The sequence below is a fragment of the Oncorhynchus tshawytscha genome, linkage group LG32 (assembly GCF_018296145.1).
Source record: "Oncorhynchus tshawytscha isolate Ot180627B linkage group LG32, Otsh_v2.0, whole genome shotgun sequence".
Classification (NCBI taxonomy): Eukaryota; Metazoa; Chordata; class Actinopteri; order Salmoniformes; family Salmonidae; genus Oncorhynchus; species Oncorhynchus tshawytscha.
In genome coordinates this window covers 9,155,649-9,174,162 of record NC_056460.1, presented here as the reverse complement: position 1 = coordinate 9,174,162, position 18,514 = coordinate 9,155,649, and the positions used below count along the sequence as shown (strand labels likewise).

General features: G+C 43.2%; 1 protein-coding gene across 3 annotated transcripts in view; it reads right to left on the bottom strand.

Annotated features, from left to right (window-relative positions):
• Positions 1-18,514, bottom strand: part of LOC112230118 (alpha-1,6-mannosylglycoprotein 6-beta-N-acetylglucosaminyltransferase B-like) — a 165,401-nt gene that overhangs the window by 60,771 nt on the left and 86,116 nt on the right. For all 3 annotated transcript variants that reach the window (XM_042310817.1, XM_042310816.1, XM_042310818.1), the window contains exon 8: positions 12,537-12,706. In XM_042310817.1, the coding sequence (XP_042166751.1) occupies positions 12,537-12,706 (170 nt within the window). The remainder of the gene's footprint in view (positions 1-12,536; positions 12,707-18,514) is intronic.

Genomic DNA, 18,514 nt, shown 5'->3' with positions numbered 1-18,514 from the left:
CACTGCCAAAGGTGCTTCAACAAAGTACTGAGTTAAAGGGCCTGAATACTTACGTAAATGTGATAAGTTTTTTGTTTGTAAATTTGCCAACATTTAAAAAAAAGCCTGTTTTTACTTTGTCATCATGGGGTATTGTGATGGGGTATTTGTCATGGGGTATTGTGATGGGGTATTTGTCATGGGGTATTGTGATGGGGTATTGTGTGTAAATTGATGCAGAACATTTGTTTTTCATTCATTTCAGAATAAAGCTGTAACGTAACAAAATGCGGAAAAAGTCAAGGGGTCTGAATACTTTCCGAATGCACTGTATGTAACAGCAATGTTCACAGTGAGGCGTCGAATTAGAGAGGAGGTGAACCAGGGTCTGAGGATTCTCAACTCACTGTAGGGAACACGTTAATGAATGGAGGATGGAGAAAGCAATCGAAAGTGTGGACGAGTAAAACAGCTAAAGAAAATCAGAGAGACTGAGAGAAAGGGAGGGAGCGAGCGAGAAAAAGAAAGAGCGATGACACCAGATTAACGAAGACACATTGAGTGAACAAAATGGCTAGCTTTATTTACTTTAAATCCCCAAATACTTAACAGTAAGACCATGGTCCTTAAAATCGTGAGAAAGGAAGTTATTGTTTTTGGAGTGTGTGACACATGCATGAGTGTGTACCTGGGACATGGCTATGACGATGGGAGGACAACCTCGCTGGAGAGGAAAAACAAGACTGAGAAAGATAAACTAGAGAGAGAGTGGGGAGCCTAATTCCAATCATGGCGTGTGTGTCTGTGCGTACATAGTGCAAGTGTATGCGTTGTGTGTGTGTGTGTGAGAGAGAGAGAGATTAATGGTCTGCGGGCTGCCCGGTTGCGTCCGGACCCCGCGCTGTGAAAGACGACACAGCTAAATGGATTACACTGAGACGGGCCCAGGGGAGGAGAGGAGAGGGGAATGGCGGGATAGAGGAGAGGACATCTAGACAACAGAGGGGTGTGAGCAATGGAAGTGTACGTATCAGATTAACAGGGCTTCATCCAGCCCCCGGGTCAGCTACCGCCACCACCCCCTCAGACACACACAGCCCAGAGCCTAGACCCTATAGGAAGAGGCAGAGCTAAAAGGCACCAATGATCGTAAACATATACAGCAGTTCACAGCCATCTTGGTCATCGTTAGAGGAATGGGGTTTGTGGGAATTGTCAACGTCTGGTCAGACTAATGTGACAAAACGAGGATCAGAACATCAGAACACCAGCATTATCTAACCCTCAATGCACCTGATGCCATCACTCCCCATTGCAGAATGTGAGTCCCCTGTGACCTATCTGGTGACCTGTATCTTTCTCCATGGAGATGGTAGACCACCGAGTGGTGGTGATAGAGGTGTATATAATTGGGCTGACCACCAAACCACACTGACCAAGAGAGAAAGAGAGTGAGGGAGAGAGAGAGAGAGAGGTTTAACAGGGCATGAAATGTCTTAGACTGAGTGACAGCGGATTTGTCTATCTCCCTCCCCCAGTGAATCTCTCTGAATTTTCCTTTCTCTCTTTCTCGCTCCACCCTCCCAGCTTCTCTAGCGTCCTCCCTTACGGCTCACTAGGCTTTCTCTCTCTTATACCTGACTGCCTTCCTTCATTGGACAGTCTCTGTCTAACAACTCTCTCCGGAGCCACTGAGCTAATGTCTTTGTTACAGTAAGCCTTCAGCCAATACTGTCAACCCAGATAAGTGCAAGCTCACATCAGTCTTGAATGTCAGGAGTTGATTGTATAAGTGATGTAAGTTCACAAGGTTTTACCAGGGAAATCAAACGTCTCCCAAATGATCTGAGGGAATATCTAAGGAGAATATCGAGCATCTGCAACGCGTCTTAAACTACTGCTGATTTATACAGGAGATTTAAAGTAGAAATAGAGAGGGTAGACAGGCAACATGAAGAACAGGGGCAAAATATGTCCCTGAATAATGTTCTACTTAATATAGGACTGGAAAGTGAACGAACAGACCCAGTGGATGAGAAGAGGGAGGTCCTTCCTCCAATCTGATTGTGAATAAAGGAGGTAGAAAATGAGAGCCTCACCCTCTTCTGTACTTCCTCTCTTTTCATGACCAACAGCTGCCCAAAGGGACCTACAGTTGAAGTCGGAAGTTTACATACACTTAGATTGGAGTCATTAAAACTTGTTTTTCAACCACTCCACAAATTTCTTGTTAACAAACTATAGTTTTGGCAAGTCGGTTAGGACGTCTACTTTGTACATGACACAAGTCGTTTTTCCAACAATTATTTACAGACAGATCATTTCACTTGTAATTCACTGTATCACAATTCCAGTGGGTTGACTGTGCATTTAAACAGCTCGGAATATTCCAGAAAATTATGTCATGGCGTTAGAAGCTTCCGATAGGCTAATTGACATCATTTGAGTCAATTGGAGGTGTACCTGTGGATTTATTTCAAGGCCTACCTTCAAACTCAGTGGCTCTTTGCTTGACATCATGGAGAACAAAAAAAAAACTGCGAAGACCTCAGAAGAATGATTGTAGACCTCCACAAGTCTGGGTCATCCTTGGGAGCAATTTACAAACACATGAAGGTACCACGTTCATCTGTACAAACAATAGTATGCAAGTATAAACACCATGGGACCACAGAGCCGTCATACCGCTCTGTCTCCTAGAGATGAACGTACTTTGGTGCGAAAAGTGCAAATCAATCCCAGAACAACAGGAAAGGACCCTGTGATGATGCTGGAGAAAACAGGTACAAAAGTATTGCGTCCGGACCCCGTAAAATGGACTACAGTAAAACGAGTCCTATCTCGACAAGGCCGCTCAGCAAGGAAGAAGCCACTGCTCCAAAACCTCTGGTCTGATGAAAGAAAAATATAACTGTTTGGCCATAACGACCATCGTTATGTTTGGAGGAAGAAGGGTGAGGCTTGCAAGCCGAAGAACACCATTCCAACAGTGAAGCACGGGGTGGCAGCATCATGTTGTGGGGGTGCTTTGGTGCAGGAAGGACTGGCGCACTTCACAAAATAGATGGCATCATGAGGGAGGAAAATTACGTGGATATATTGAAGCAACATCTCAAGACATCAGTCAGGAAGTTAAAGCTTAGTCACCAATGGGTCTTCCAAATTAACAATGACCCCAAGCATACTTCAAAAGTTGTGGCAAAATGGCTTAAGGACAACAAAGTCAAGGTATTGGAGTGGCCATCACAAAGTCCTGACCTCAACCCCATAGAACATTTGTGGGCAGAGCTGAGAATGTGTGTGCGAGCAAGGAGGCCTACAAACCTGACTCAGTTACACCAGCTCTGTCAGGAGGAATGGGCCAAAATTCACCCAACGTATTGTGGTAAGCTTGTGGAAGGCTACCCCAAACGTTTGACCCAAGTGAAACAATTGAAAGGCAATGCTACCAAATACTAATTGAGTGTATGTAAACTTCCGACCCACTGGGAATGAGATTAAATAAATAAAAGCTGAAATAAATCATTCTCTCTACTAATTATTCCGACATGTCATATTCTTAAAATAAAGTGGTGATCCTAACTGAACTAAGAACGGGAATTTTTACCAGGATTAAATGTCAGGATTTGTGAAAAACTGAGTTTCAATGTATTTGGCTAAGGTGTATGTAAACTTCCGACTTCAACTGTATAACGCCTTCTTTTCACAGATTGAACCACATGCAGTATGAGTTACAAAACACTTGAGTTAGAAAATAAAATATATATGCATCAACAACCATGTAATATGTATACAGTATTTATGTGGGCTACCATGGAGACACAACTATGTCTCAACTGTCTCATATGAGATTTTGTTTAGAGAGGGGTTATGATGCAGTGTTGCCTGGCTCGCAGTCGGCGTTCCAATTCATCCCAAAGGTGTTAGATGGGGTTGAGGTCAAGGCTCTGTGCAGGCCAGTCATTGTCTTCCACACCAATCTCAGCAAACCATTTCTGTATGGACCTCGCTTTGTGCACGGGGGCATTGTCATGCTGAAACAGGAAGGGCCTTCCCCGAACAGTTGCCACAAAGTTGGAAGTACAGAATTGTCTAGAATGTCATTGTATGCTGTAGCTTTAAGATTTCCCCGGGTCTAGTCCGAACCATGAAAAACAGCCCCAGACCATTATTCCTCCTCCACCAAAATGTATAATTGGCACAACCATTGGGGCAGGTAGCGTTTTCCTGGCATCCGCCAAACCCAGATGAATCTGTCGGACTGCCAGATGGTGAAGCATGATTCATCACTCCAGAGAACGCATTTCCACTGCTCCAGAGTCCAATGGCTGGAGCTTCACACCACTCCACCAGACGCTTGGCATTGCAAATGGTGATTTTAGGCTTGTGTGCGGCTGATCGGCCATGGAAACCATTTCTTGAAGCTCCAGATGAACAGTTGTTGTGCTGCCATTGCTTCCAGAGGCAGTTTGGAACTCAGTAGTCAGTGTTGCAACCGAAGACAGACAATTGTTCAGCACTCGATGGTCAGCACTCGACGGTCCCGTTCTGTGAGCTTGTGTGGCCTACCACTTCACGGCTGAGTGGTTGTTGCTCCGAGACGTTTCCACTTCACAATAACAGCACTTATAGTTGACCAGGCCAGCTCTAGCAGGGCAGAAATGTGCCGAACTGACTTGTTGGTAAGGTGGCATCATATGACGGTGCTTCGTTGAAAGTCACTGAGCTCTTCAGTAAGGCCGTTCTACTGCCAATGTTTGTCTATGGAGATTGCATGGCTGCGTGCTCGATTTTAAACACCTGTCAGCAACAGGTATCTCTGAAATAGCCGAATCCACACATTTGAAGTGGATTGTATATATGTAAATAAGGTGTATAAGATGGATAGCAGTCCTCTCCAGTAGTGCTGGTAATAAAATAGGAGGTTAACAGGCTAACAGTGAAACGCTTACTTACTTCCCAATGATGCAGAGAGAAAATATAAAAAGAACAACACGAGGAATAAATACACAATGAGTGATGATAAGTGATGATAACTTGGCTATACACACGGGGTAACAGTACGGAGTCGATGTGCAGGGGTACGAGGTAATTGAGGTAGATGTGTACATATAATTAGAGGTACATTGACGACACAACAGGACAGATAATAAGCAGTATCAGCAGTGTATGTGATGGGTCAAAAGAGTTGGTGCAAAAAAAGGGGTCAAATGCAGATAGACCGGGTAGCTATTTAGTGGTTCCAAACTTGCCGTGCGGTAGCATAGAGGACAGTCTATGACTTGGGTGGCTGGAGTCTTTGACAAGTGTTGTTGTAATATACCTGGGCTGTGGTCTATCTAATTGTCTGTAAATTAGCCATCATCTCCATCATGCAATTTTGTTATAGGCCCATAGAGAAGAATGCAGACTCAGCAGAATACACAGGCATGGGCTGTATTCAATGTGCATGTGTGTGTGTGTGTGTGTGTGTGTGTGCGTGTGTGCGCGTGTGCGCACGTGTACAGTAGCTACCACAACCAGACTAATGGATATTAGTAGAAGACTGGACCCTGATGTGATTCCACATTCATAGCTGTAACAATACAATGGATTATGTGAGGGAGATAGGATTATGTGAGGGAGATAGGATTATGTGAGGGAGATAGGATTATGTGAGGTTTCTTTGTTCACAGTAAACACAATCAAAACCCACACACACCCACTGTTGCTGAATCATTGTTAGAGTACCTCTCCCTCTCCTCCCTATAGGCTCTCCCTTCCACTCATTCATCAATCAATCCTAATAGAATCCGTCCGTCGACCTCATTGGCAGACAGGAGCCGTGGGGATCTGGCAAACCTTCAAGCTTTCTTTATGTGGGCTGTTATCCTATATAGTGTACATTGTTGAACTGAGCTGATTTCAAAACCAGATGATGTGCTCAATGTAATAGAATCAAATCTGTTACATCTGTATCTGAAAGGCGAATTATTTAGCGAGTACTCCGTCTGCCTCGTTGTTTTCCCTGCCACGTTTGATTACTGACAAAAGTGCTGACTGCAATTTGTCAGCAGAAAAACAGAGAGATACGAGCGAAACCAACATTTCAGACGAGCTTCTACGATAACTGGGCTTTGGTTTTCTTCTGAGATAAAAGAAAAAGAAATAAACAAAGAAAAGCTGTTGGAAACAATGCCTTGGGATGTTTGTGACTTGGCGGCGAAACAAAACATTTTTCATGACGTCGTGTCGCACTTGGCTGCCAACAAAAATCTATACTTACTCTTCAAACAGAAAATCTGCTATCTTTAAGTGGCACGCTAGTCTGTGTCCCCACTTAGGCAGAGAGAGAGAGCCACAGAAAACGTGTCAAGGGGGAAACAACACCTTTAAATGAACCCATATTAATAAATGACGACCCTTCACGCTCTCTTGTGCCGACATCGTGAGAGCGTCATTTTCTTCTTCTTGGTAATATCAACCTCCTGTATGTCCCAATTCTTTTGTCCAGTGATGTGTTAACCAAAAAAATGATCGATAGAACAATTTCTGTTTATCAAAGCCAAATCTAAAGACAGACCGATAGAGGGGGAATAACAAAAATAATTGCGCTTCCTCCGGTGACAGCTAAATTGCTTGTAATATCACATCTGTCGAATCCAAAAGGCCAATGTTCTTTGTCCTGTTGAAAGCAGGGGGTCATGGGAAATAGGGGGTAGCTGCAGAGTTTCGAGTCAACAACGGTGACCTGGGTTACAGCAAACAACCTTGTCCGATAGCACTTGAAGCGAGAGAGGTGGAGAGTGTAACGAAAGATAGAGATGGAGAGAAAGACAGAGAGAGAAAGAGAGACAGAGGTGTAAAACAGACAGAGAGAAGACAATATATGAAAGAGAGAACAAAAGAGACAGACGGAGAAGAGGAGGATATACAAGGAGGTAGAGAGAGAAACAAAGTGAAGGTTTGGAAAGGAGAAGTAGAGAAAGAGACAAGACAGAGAGTGGGATAGAGTGGGACACTTCACTTAGTCAGAAGCGCACAAAACAGTGGAATTGGCTCAGCCAACAAACCGTGACTCAGCTCCAAACATCTCCTTATATCAAAGAAGCTGAAAAAAAATGACTCCAAGACAACTCAATTCATAATCCCCAACACAGGTTTGGCGGCCAACCAAACTACCCAATCCATCTCCATATGACTAACCCTGGCTGGCGGCGTTTGACTATCTCTTGTGATTTACAGTCTTTAGCCCTGCTTTTAGTAGGCAAACACTGGACACCGGCCCCCGGAGTGTCTTAACCAATGAGACAGATTTATGTCTGGACCACCCGGAGACCGCACGGTGACGGCGACTACTGTATCCGTCAGCACAAAAAGGGGCTATATGAAGAGGTGCTGATAGGACGAGGGGAAGCGGAAAGAGACACAACATTGTGCCATTGACCGGAGACGAGGTTGATGACGATCGATGGGGTCACTAAATAACTCAATAAGAAGACTGCGGGGCTGTGTCCCAATCCAAAGGTAGCTGCCTGCTGCCTACCTGACTCCAAAAGGCAACTAACTTAGTAGGTAGCACTTTCCCAGTAGGTTCTGTAACCGCCAATCTGGACGGGAATTGGAAGGCAGCATCATGTGACGGCGCATTTGCATTCCACCGAGCGCGAGACGTTTGCTAGCAATCCAGTGAACAACCATCCCAAAATGGAAATATCTGACACCAATAACGAGTAAACAAGTAACAGTACCTGTCCACGAGTTAAGTTGACATTGACCAGAATAACTATCCTGCGGTATAGGGTTCTCCTCTCGCGCATTGCTCGGTCTGTAGCTCCATCTTCGTGGACAGGAAGCAAGCTTGCATGATACAGGATACGATTTTTGGAGATAGCTAAGTAAGATATTTTACTGACTGCTTAAGTGTGATAAAATAGTAAGAACAGTGGTGTTTTATTGCGAAACTAATATTGCATTACAGCTGCTAAAGTTTTTTCCATGAGTAGGCTTACTTTGTGATTAATTCATACAACTATCGCACCTGTGCATTTTATTAAAAGACACTGATGTTCAGGATAACACGGTTTTATATGAGTTGATAACTATTATTGAAAGGTGATGTGATGCAATCCAACTACATAAGAGTGCCTTGGCTACTTCATCCTAATGTAAGCTAAATGCATTGGCTACAAATACTGCTGTGATAAAAGATAACATGTCCAATGTAATTATATAAAAATGCATAACAAACAGGAATATATATTAAATTAAATGAATACAGCATAGTAATATTGTTGTCACGCCCTGACCTGAGATATCTCTGTTTTCTTTAAATTTTGGTGAGGTCAGGGTGTGACTAGGGTGGATACGCTAGTTTTTGTATTGTCTAGGGGTTTTGTATTGTCTAGGGTTTTTGTATGTCTAGGGTTTTGTAAGTCTAGGTATTTGTATGTTTATGGTGGCCTGATATGGTTCCCATTCAGAGGCAGCTATTTATCGTTGTCTCTGATTGAGGATCATATTTAGGTAGCCATTTCCCCTTTAGTGTTTGTGGGTTCTTCTCTATGTGTTCTCCTGTCAGCACTCATTTGTATAGCGTCACGTTTTGTTATTTTGGGTAGTTTGTTCGTTCTTATAATAATAAAGAATGTACGCATACCACGCTGCGCCTACGTCTTCTTCGTAAAACAGACGTGACAATTGTTGATGTCTTTCTCTCTCCTTGCATGGGATTAGACAGATGAATAAATGTTTAACATTTGTATTGTTTTTTCTGTGTCTGTGCATTAGTCCTTAAAGCACAGTCCATTCTACAAAATAGGTAATTCCCAAGTGAGGGAAATCTCAAGGAGATTAACCTCCAACATTCATAAACTTGTTCTTAACATGAGGGCAAATGTAGTCATTTTATACACAGGACAGGACTTTACACGTTTTTGTTCCAGCCCTTTACTAATACTTAATTTCAACTTAATCATGGTCTAAATTGAAGATTTCCCCACTGTGCAATCCCATAGGTTACAATGTCCGGAGAAATCTGCATGATCAACAATAACGTGGGTGAATCTATTTCTATCTAACATTGTGATGTTGCACACTCCTGAATAAAATCCTGGGATATGGTGATTATCATGGTGGCTGGGAGGTTCCCAAACATATCTTGACATCTGCAGGGTGTCAGGGTGAGAGCTGGAACAAGCAGAGGCAAAGTGGGGGTGAAATGAACCTCACTGCTCAAATGTCAGTGCTGAAACCAAATCACTGAAGCCACAACTACCTTTATTAATTTGTAGTCATTTTGTTAAGAGTTTTGCATATACTGTTTTACCTTGATCAGTTGTTAACAGTAAGAGTAGAATAACTTAGCCTCTAATTTTACCTAGTAACAACAAACCCAGTTGTGCAACACAATAGGGGAAGGGAAAGTAACAAGAGAATGTTAGCTAACGTTGACGTTACGTAAACAGGTGCCCACTTTAGTCCCCGAAAACACATTTGCTACAGTACATGTTTTTAGCTGGCTATCAAGTTCACCAATTCATTGATTTAAAAACTGTCTGGGGCTTCACAATTTACACATAGTTAGTTTAGTTGTGCATCTCTAAACAGCCGATAAACAGGACGAGAACGCCTATTAACGTTAGCTAGCTATCACGTATGATGTGTTAGCTAGCTAGCTAGCTAGCTTGGCAACGGGCTGATGAACAACAGTTACTCAACATTTGAATTGAAAATTCATATGAAAGTAATTTGTTGAACATAATATTGTGAATAAATAAACGTTTTATTTACATTTCGCCAAGTTATTCCTTATTCTTCTGGAACATTTTCTCCCAAGCCGGACTTGTGTCCATCATTAATTTAATTTAATTTTAGGTGTGCCGAAAGGGGTTATGGGATAACCTCCCCAGCGATGGACACATGGGATGCTGCCTTTAAAATTGCCCAATGAAAGCACCGTAGAAAGCAGCATTTGAAGGTACCTTGGGATTGGGACATACCAATTTTGACATCTTGCCTAGAAAGCTGCCTCAAAAGGCAGCATCCTTGCCGATTGGGACACAGCCCAGGTCTGAGGCTCTGATGGGCTGATGTATTGGGTTAACTAGGATGGTAGAGCAGGTACAGTTGAAGTCGGAAGTTTACATACATCTTAGCCAAATACATTTAAACTCAGTTTTTCACAAATCCTGACATTTAATCCTAGTAAAAACTCCCTGTTTTAGGTCAGTTAGGATCACCACTTTATTTTAAGAATATGAAATGTCAGAATAATAGTAGAGAGAATGATTTATTTCAGCTTTTATTTCTGTCATCACATTCCCAGTGGGTCAGAAGTTCACATACACTCAAATAGAATTTGGTAGCATTGCCTTTAATAAATTGTTTAACATGGGTCAAACATTTTGGGTAGCCTTCCACAAGCTTCCCACAATAAGTTGGGTGAATTTTGGTCCATTCCTCCTGACAGAGCTGGATTAACTGAGTCAGGTTTGTAGGCCTCCTTGCTCGCACATGCTTTTTCAGTTCTGCCCACACATGTTCTATATGATTGAGGTCAGGGCCACTCCAATACCTTGACTTTGTTGTCCTTAAGCCATTTTGCCACAACTTTGGAAGTATGCTTGGGGTCAATGTACATTTGGAAGACCCATTTTCGACAAAGCTTTAACTTCCTGACTTATGTCTTGAGATGTTGTTTCGATATATCCACATAATTTCCTTCCTCATGATGCCATCTATTTTGTGAAGTGCACCAGTCCCTCCTGCAGAAAAGCACCCCCACAACATGATGCTGCCACCCCCGTGCTTCATGGTTGGGATGGTGATCTTCGGCTTGCAAGCCTCCCCCTTTACCTCCAAACATAACGATGGTCATTATGGCCAAACAGTTCTATTTTTGTTTCATCAGACCAGAGGACATTTCTCCAAATAGTACAATCTTTGTCCCCATGTGCCGTTGCAAACCGTAGTCTGGCTTTTTTATGGCAGTTTTGGAGCAGTGGCTTCTTCCTTGCTGAGCGGCCTTTCAGGTTATGTCGATATGGGACTCGTTTTACTGTGGATATAGATACTTTTGTACCTGTTTCCTCCAGCATCTTCACAAGGTCCTCTGCTGTTGTTCTGGGATTGATTTGCACTTTTTGCACCAAAGTACGTTCATCTCAAGTAGACCGAAAGCGTCTCCTTCCTGAGCGGTATGACGGCTCCGTGGTCCCATGGTGTTAATACTTGTGTACTACTGTTTGTACAGATGAACGTGGTGCCTTCAGGCATTTGGAAATTGCTTCCAAGGATGAACCAGAGGTCTACAATAATGGAGGTCTACAATAACTTTTTTGAGTTCTTGGCTGATTTCTTTTGATTTTCCCATGATGTCAAGCAAAGAGGCACTGAATTTGAAGATATGACTTGAAATACATCCACTCCAATTGACTCAAATGATGTAAATTAGCCTATCAGAAGCTTCTAAAGCCATGACATAATTTCTGGAATGTTCCAAGCTGTTTAAAGGCACAGTTAACTTAGTGTATGTAAACTGCTGACCCTTTGAACTGTGTTCACATTTTACTGTGTTAAAATGTGATCTAAAAAGTGATTCAATTATCATTTTTAACCTACACATCTACACGACCTACTCCACGTTTTCAAAGTGAAAGAAAGTTACAGAAAACTTTTCTGACCGGGACTGGGGAGTTTGTTAGGATCAAGAGAAATATGAAAGGAGCAAAGCCCAGGTAAAGAAGTTTGAGGAAATCTCACCTCAGTCTTCTGATAACCTAACCCTGGGATAGGGTTGTATTTTTCTGTGAGACAAGAGCTGTTGAGTGTTCCTGAGTGGTCTAGTCTCAGTCCTGTCTTAAATATCCTGACTTGAAATATCACTGTCCATCAATGATCCTCAAACAAATTTGCTGAGCCTGAGCAGTTCTGACAAAAACAATGCATATATGTTGCCCTACGAGTTGTGCAAAGATGGTAGATCCTTAATGAAAATGATTCACAACTGCAATGGCTGCCAAAGGTGCTTCCAACAAGTATTAACTCAATTGGGTAGAGACTTATCCAATTATGATATTTCAGTTTTTGTTTTAGTTGGACAATTTTCTAGAACTTTCTTTCACAGCGGGAAAACTATTTGAAAACATTTTTAGATCAAATCTTAAGGCAGCAAAATGGGAAGTTCAAGGGCTTGTAGACTTTCTGGAGACACTGCAAGTGTTTCCATTGTAATTCTGTAGATCAACATGAGCGATGAGTCAAAATGATGAAATGGACAGCAATCAAATACAAACGAGCACCGTCTGTCCATTGATCACAACGCGCTTTTCAACGCCATCACCTTGGAGGGTCTGTAAGTCGCTTTGGATAAAAGCACACGCTAATAGCCATACTGTGTCTATTGGCCAATAGCTGACGAAACAAGATGGCACAAAATGGCCGTGGTCAGATCAATGAAAACGCTTCCATTCCACCACACACTAAAACACCCAAACAAATTAAATCAATCAATCAAGACACAGCCAAAACACAGTTTCCCATGAACATCATTGGAACATTATAACATGCTGACTCACCCCTGTAGTTCCTTAACAGACATGGAGATCTTGAGGTTGTGTCCCAGAACATGGAGGGCTGTGAGGATGTCGGCCCACTGGACCATCTCCCCCAGGGGACCTCCCTTCAGGACCTTGGGGCTGAACACGTCCCCTGACTCCTCTGTCAGGAAGCCCACGTGCACCAGGATCTGGGGGGGGGGAATAATAAATGTTAATTTATCTACTTTTTTTATACATGATTACTTTAAATAAAACAGAAGAATAAAACCTGAGATAACACATAAAGATAATGAATTTAAAAAGTATATATGTGTAGGAGAGATCAGTGGTGAAGTCTACATGTTACAGACGTACGATTGTGATGGCTCAGTTGGAGAATTTCTATAATGGTACGCAATGTACACATCTGAAGAGATGTCAAACATCCAACCTCAGCCGTAATGCATGGTTTTGTAAGTGTCAGACATGAACACGTGTTCAATCTTCACAGTGTACTAGACGTAGCCAGTCAGTCATTGCTGGCATACACAGAACAGACACTGAATGCTAGCATGCACAGAACAGATACGGAACATCTGCATACATTAGATCAGTGTTCCCCCAACTTCTCGAGTACCCCCAACAGCACACATTGTTGTTGTAGCCCGGGACAAGCACACCTGATTCAAATTTTCAACTAGTCATCAAGCCCGCAAGGAGTTGAATCAGGTGAGTTTGTCTGGGGTTAGAACAAACGTGTTCTTTTGGTTACTTGAGAGAGGGCTTTAGTGATCAGCCATCCAACTAGCCTTAATAATATATTTGACTTGGTTCTCGAAGTACCAGACATGAACACATGTTCATCCTGCTAGCAATTCTGAATAAGGGAGGTGCATAAAGATGGCAGCCCCCAGGTACTTACCACAAATGCCTTGTTTGCTAATTTGAATTGAATTTGAATTGACCACACCCCACAGGAAGCAGAATTTGAATGGAATTGGAATTAAAAGGAAATATACATTTTATTCAATGAATTCCAAATGGATTTTGGCTATTCAAATGGATATATGTGAACACAACACTATACAATGTTAATTGTATGGTATCATATGACTTAAATATTCTAAGATAATTTTGCAGGTTAAATAAATAAATCATTCATACTTCACTAACATGTTATAAAAAAAAAATAGTCAGAAACATTTCCCAGAATGCATTAGATAAAACCAAACACTCCAGAATGGAAGGGAACAACCTAACATCTCATGACAAACATTGTTATAATAAAATACATCTATGAGTGATAATCTATTTGATTTTTTAAAATAGTATCTGTATTTCTTAAGTATTAATTGACATTTTCTTTGGGTAAACATGTGTACAAGGAATTACTTTTCATGTTTCATTTTTCATGTTAAATTTCTTTGAATAGCTTTGAATGAAATTCAACTTCCTTTTATTCAAATAGAATATAAATTATGTTTTCGGTGTGGTGTGTTCAAATTAAATACAAATTTCAATTTCAAATCACAGGTTGAATTGAATTAAATTAACCCCAACCCTGCCTCCTAGTGTATTAGAAATCAAGAAAACATATATATCAATTCAGAATCAAACTGTGGCTGTAATAATACAGTAATTAGCATCAGACACACATCCTCAATCTATCAAATATTTTCTGTAGAATTTCTATAGTGTTCAATAGACAAAGGACATCTGCCTACATAACTGTTCATCATACATCCGACTCTCGCTGTAATAAAACATGCTTCTGTTATAATACACTATGGTATCAGAGACAGAACACATCCCTACTGTGTATTGGACAGAGGCTGCATTCCAAATGGCTCCCTATTCCCTGCATAGTGCACTACTTTTGACCAGGGCCCATAGGGCTCGGGTCAAAAGTTGTGCACTATGCAGGGAATAGGGCGCCATTTTGGATGCAGACCAGAGTCGGTCATGTCAGAGAGGTGCTGTGCAGAGTAATTCTGACGCGCTAACACAGCATGAAAAGCCCTTCTGCCCCAGATAGACATACTGAGACAAACTTTCACTGGCTTTTACATAATGAGCTTATGAGAGTGGTGAGTTTGTGTGTGTGTGTGTGTGTTGTGTGTGTGTGTGTGAGTGTGTATATGTGTATGTGGTGTGAGAGAGAGTGTGTGTGTGTATATGTGAAACAGAGTGGTGTGTGTGTGTGTGTGAGTGCATGTATGTGTGTATGTGTGAGAGTGAGAGTGTGTGTGTGTGTGTGTGTGTGTGTGTGTGTGTGTGTGAGTGTGTGTGTGTGTGTGTGTGTGTGTGAAAAAGAGAGTGTGTGTGTGTGTGAGAAAGAGCATGTGTGTGTGAGAGTGTGAGGGTGTATGTGTGTGTATGTGGTGTGAGAGAGTGTGTGTTTATATGTGAAACAGAGTGGGTGTGTGTGTGTGTGTGTGTGTGTGTGTGTGTGTGTGTGTGTATGTGCATGTATGTGTGTGTGTGTGTGTGTGTAAGAAAGAGAGTGTGTGTGTGATTAACAGCCCTTTCTCCACTCAGCGGGGCACACCTCATTAAGTTCCTGGAGGCTGTTTTACCCTCGTCTCTCTCCCTCCTTTCTCTCTCTCCCTCTGCTACCCCTCTTTTTTCCCCTCCTCTCATCCTCCCTTTTCCTCTCTCTCTGTCCTGTGTGTGTGTTGCCTGAGTCACTGTCTAATCATGTGCTAAAAGTCACATAGTCAGTCAGCGGCTGGCAGGATGCTAAACAACAACACTGGCACACACCACCACCTTCTCCTCCTCCTCTAGCCATCTCCCGTCAGATTGTACAAGCGCCAGAATGGAGGGAACGGAATTCAAAACAGTGGAATTAATGATCCTGACGAGATTGATTTGTCTCATTAATAAGCAAACGATTTCACACTCCTGGTCGCCCAGGTCAAATTAAAAAGTAGTCTGTTATTAAAAAGTAATTAGGATGAAAACAAGAATACACAGCGGCCTTCAAGGACTGGAGATAGAAATAGATTCTGAAATAGACCCAGACCCAGAGAAACATCCCTGCCATAGACAAACTTCAAAACCAGCTCATACCAGTTCTCCATGTCTCATCTCTGCTGGCTTCTAAGCCTCTATATGAGTGTGTGTGTGTGTGTGTGTGTGTGTGTGTGTGTGTGTGTGTGTGTGTGTGTGTGTGTGTGTGTATATATGTGTGTGTGTGTGTGTGTGTGTGTGTGTGTGTGTGTGTGTGTGTGTATATATATGTGTGTATATATATATATATATATATATATATATATATATATATATATATATATATATATATATATATATATATATATATATGTGTGTGTGTGTGTGTGTGTGTGTGTGTGTGTGTGTGTGTGTGTGTGTGTGTGTGTGTGTGTGTGTGTGTGTGTGTGTCGAGAGAGTGTCTATGGGATGCATAGCGAATCAAGCGCCAGCAAAAACGCGACTGGCATGAAATTAAATATCACCCTGAATTAATAAGCTTTCTATATTAAACGTGTGCTTCATAAAAAAGTTAAGCGCAATTAAATTACAGTTTGGGTGGCAGATGGCAGATGGCTTCGGCCCCGAGAATACCTTTGGCCAAAATGGGGGATATCACGCAGATCTGGCAACCACGCACTAATGCAGAAACACTGGTGTGGAGGGAGGAATTCACAGTTCACACGCTGGCAACAGCACTCCATTGCTGAGTGAGGAACCTATTGGGTTGGCTCTGGTAGTGCTGGTGTGGTACTGTAGAAAAACAGGATTGAACTTTTGGCTAATGGGTAGCATTCATCTCAATTTGCCAAAGTTAGTTCCCCTCCACTGAAGTAAAAATGGGAGGCAGCTTTATGAAACATACTGGAATGATGTTGGAAACGTAACCTTGATATTTAACCGTGAATTAGGTTCTCTGTTGAAAAGGGAGTCTGCAGTGATTCTCGAAGGTTGCATGTTCATGCAGTAACGCCTCGACACCGCTGACAGCGTCGTTGCGTTTTGGTGCACCAGAAGTACATTTATTTCCAATGGAGCGCTGCGTTTGGGTTTCATCAAAAGTACGGGTCAAACTGTACGCGTCGACGGATTGACAGAAATGGTAGCAGAAGGTGAATGTTGAACTTTTGTTGCAGACACATCCAGATGATGCTGAGTATTAATTTGCACAGTGACGCTAATCGGTGTGATCGAGGCGTAAGATCCAAAATTACACATTTGCCACCTATACACAGCTGCATGCATACCCACACAGAGACACAGTTATCTCCCCCTGTGACCCCTAAGGAGTCTGAACACACATACCCACACAGAGACACAGTTATCTCCCCCCTGTGACCCCTAAGGAGTCTGAACACACATACCCACACAGAGACACAGTTATCTCCCCCTGTGACCCCTAAGGAGTCTGAACACACATAACTGTGTCTCTGTGTGGGTATGCGTGTTCAGATCTCCCCCTGACCCCTAAGGAGTCTGAACAGGCATACCCACACAGAGACATAGTTATCTCACCCCTGTGTCTCTGTGTACCCACACAGGGTATCTCCCCCCTGTGACCCCTAAGGAGTCTGAACACGCATACCCACACAGAGACATAGTTATCTCACCCCTGTGACCCCTAAGGAGTCTGAACACCCATACCCACACAGAGACACAGTTATCTCATGCCTGTGACCCCTAAGGAGTCTGAACACACATACCCACACAGAGACACAGTTATCTCACCCCTGTGACCCCTAAGGAGTCTGAACACGCATACCCACACAGAGACACAGTTATCTCACACCTGTGAATACCCACCCCTAATGAGTCTGAATGAACAGTTATCTCCCTGTGACCCCTAAGGACGCATACCCACACAGAGACACAGTTATCTCACCCCTAAGGAGTCTGACCCCCACACAGAGACACAGAGTCTGGAGTCACACATACCCACACAGAGACACAGTTATCTCCCCCTGTGACCCCTAAGGAGTCTGAACACGCATACCCACACAGAGACACAGTTATCTCACCCCTGTGACCCCTAAGGAGTCTGACACGCATACCCACACAGAGACACAGTTATCTCCCCCTGTGACCCCTAAGGAGTCTGAACACGCATACCCACACAGAGACACAGTTATCTCCCCCTGTGACCCCTAAGGAGTCTGAACACGCATACCCACACAGAGACACAGTTATCTCCCCCTGTGACCCCTACCCCTGTGACCCCTAAGGAGTCTGAACACGCATACCCACACAGAGACACAGTTATCTCCCCCCCCCTGTGACCCCACACAGGAGTCTGAACACGCATACCCACACAGAGACACAGTTATCTCCCCCTGTGACCCCTAAGGAGTCTGAACACGCATACCCACACAGAGACACAGTTATCTCCCCCCCCTGTGACCCCTAAGGAGTCTGAATACCCATACCCACACAGAGACACAGTTCTCATGCCTGTGACCCCTAAGGAGTCTGAACACACATACCCACACAGAGACACCGTTATCTCACCCCTGTGACCCCTAAGGAGTCTGAACATGCATACCCACACAGAGACACAGTTATCTCACACCTGTGAACCCCCCTAATGAGTCTGAATACGCATACCCACACAGAGACACAGTTATCTCACCCCTGTGACCCCCTAAGGAGTCTGAACACGCATACCCACACAGAGACACAGTTATCTCCCCCCTGTGACCCCTAAGGAGTCTGAACACACATACCCACACAGAGACACAGTTATCTCCCCCCTGTGACCCCTAAGGAGTCTGAACACGCATACCCACACAGAGACACAGTTATCTCCCCTGTGACCGCTAAGGAGTCTGAACACGCATACCCACACAGAGACACAGTTATCTCCCCCCTGTGACCCCTAAGGAGTCTGAACACACATACCCACACAGAGACACAGTTATCTCCCCCCTGTGACTCCTAAGGAGTCTGAACACGCATACCCACACAGAGACACAGTTTTCTCCCCTCTGTGACTCCTAAGGAGTCTGAACACGCATACCCACACAGAGACA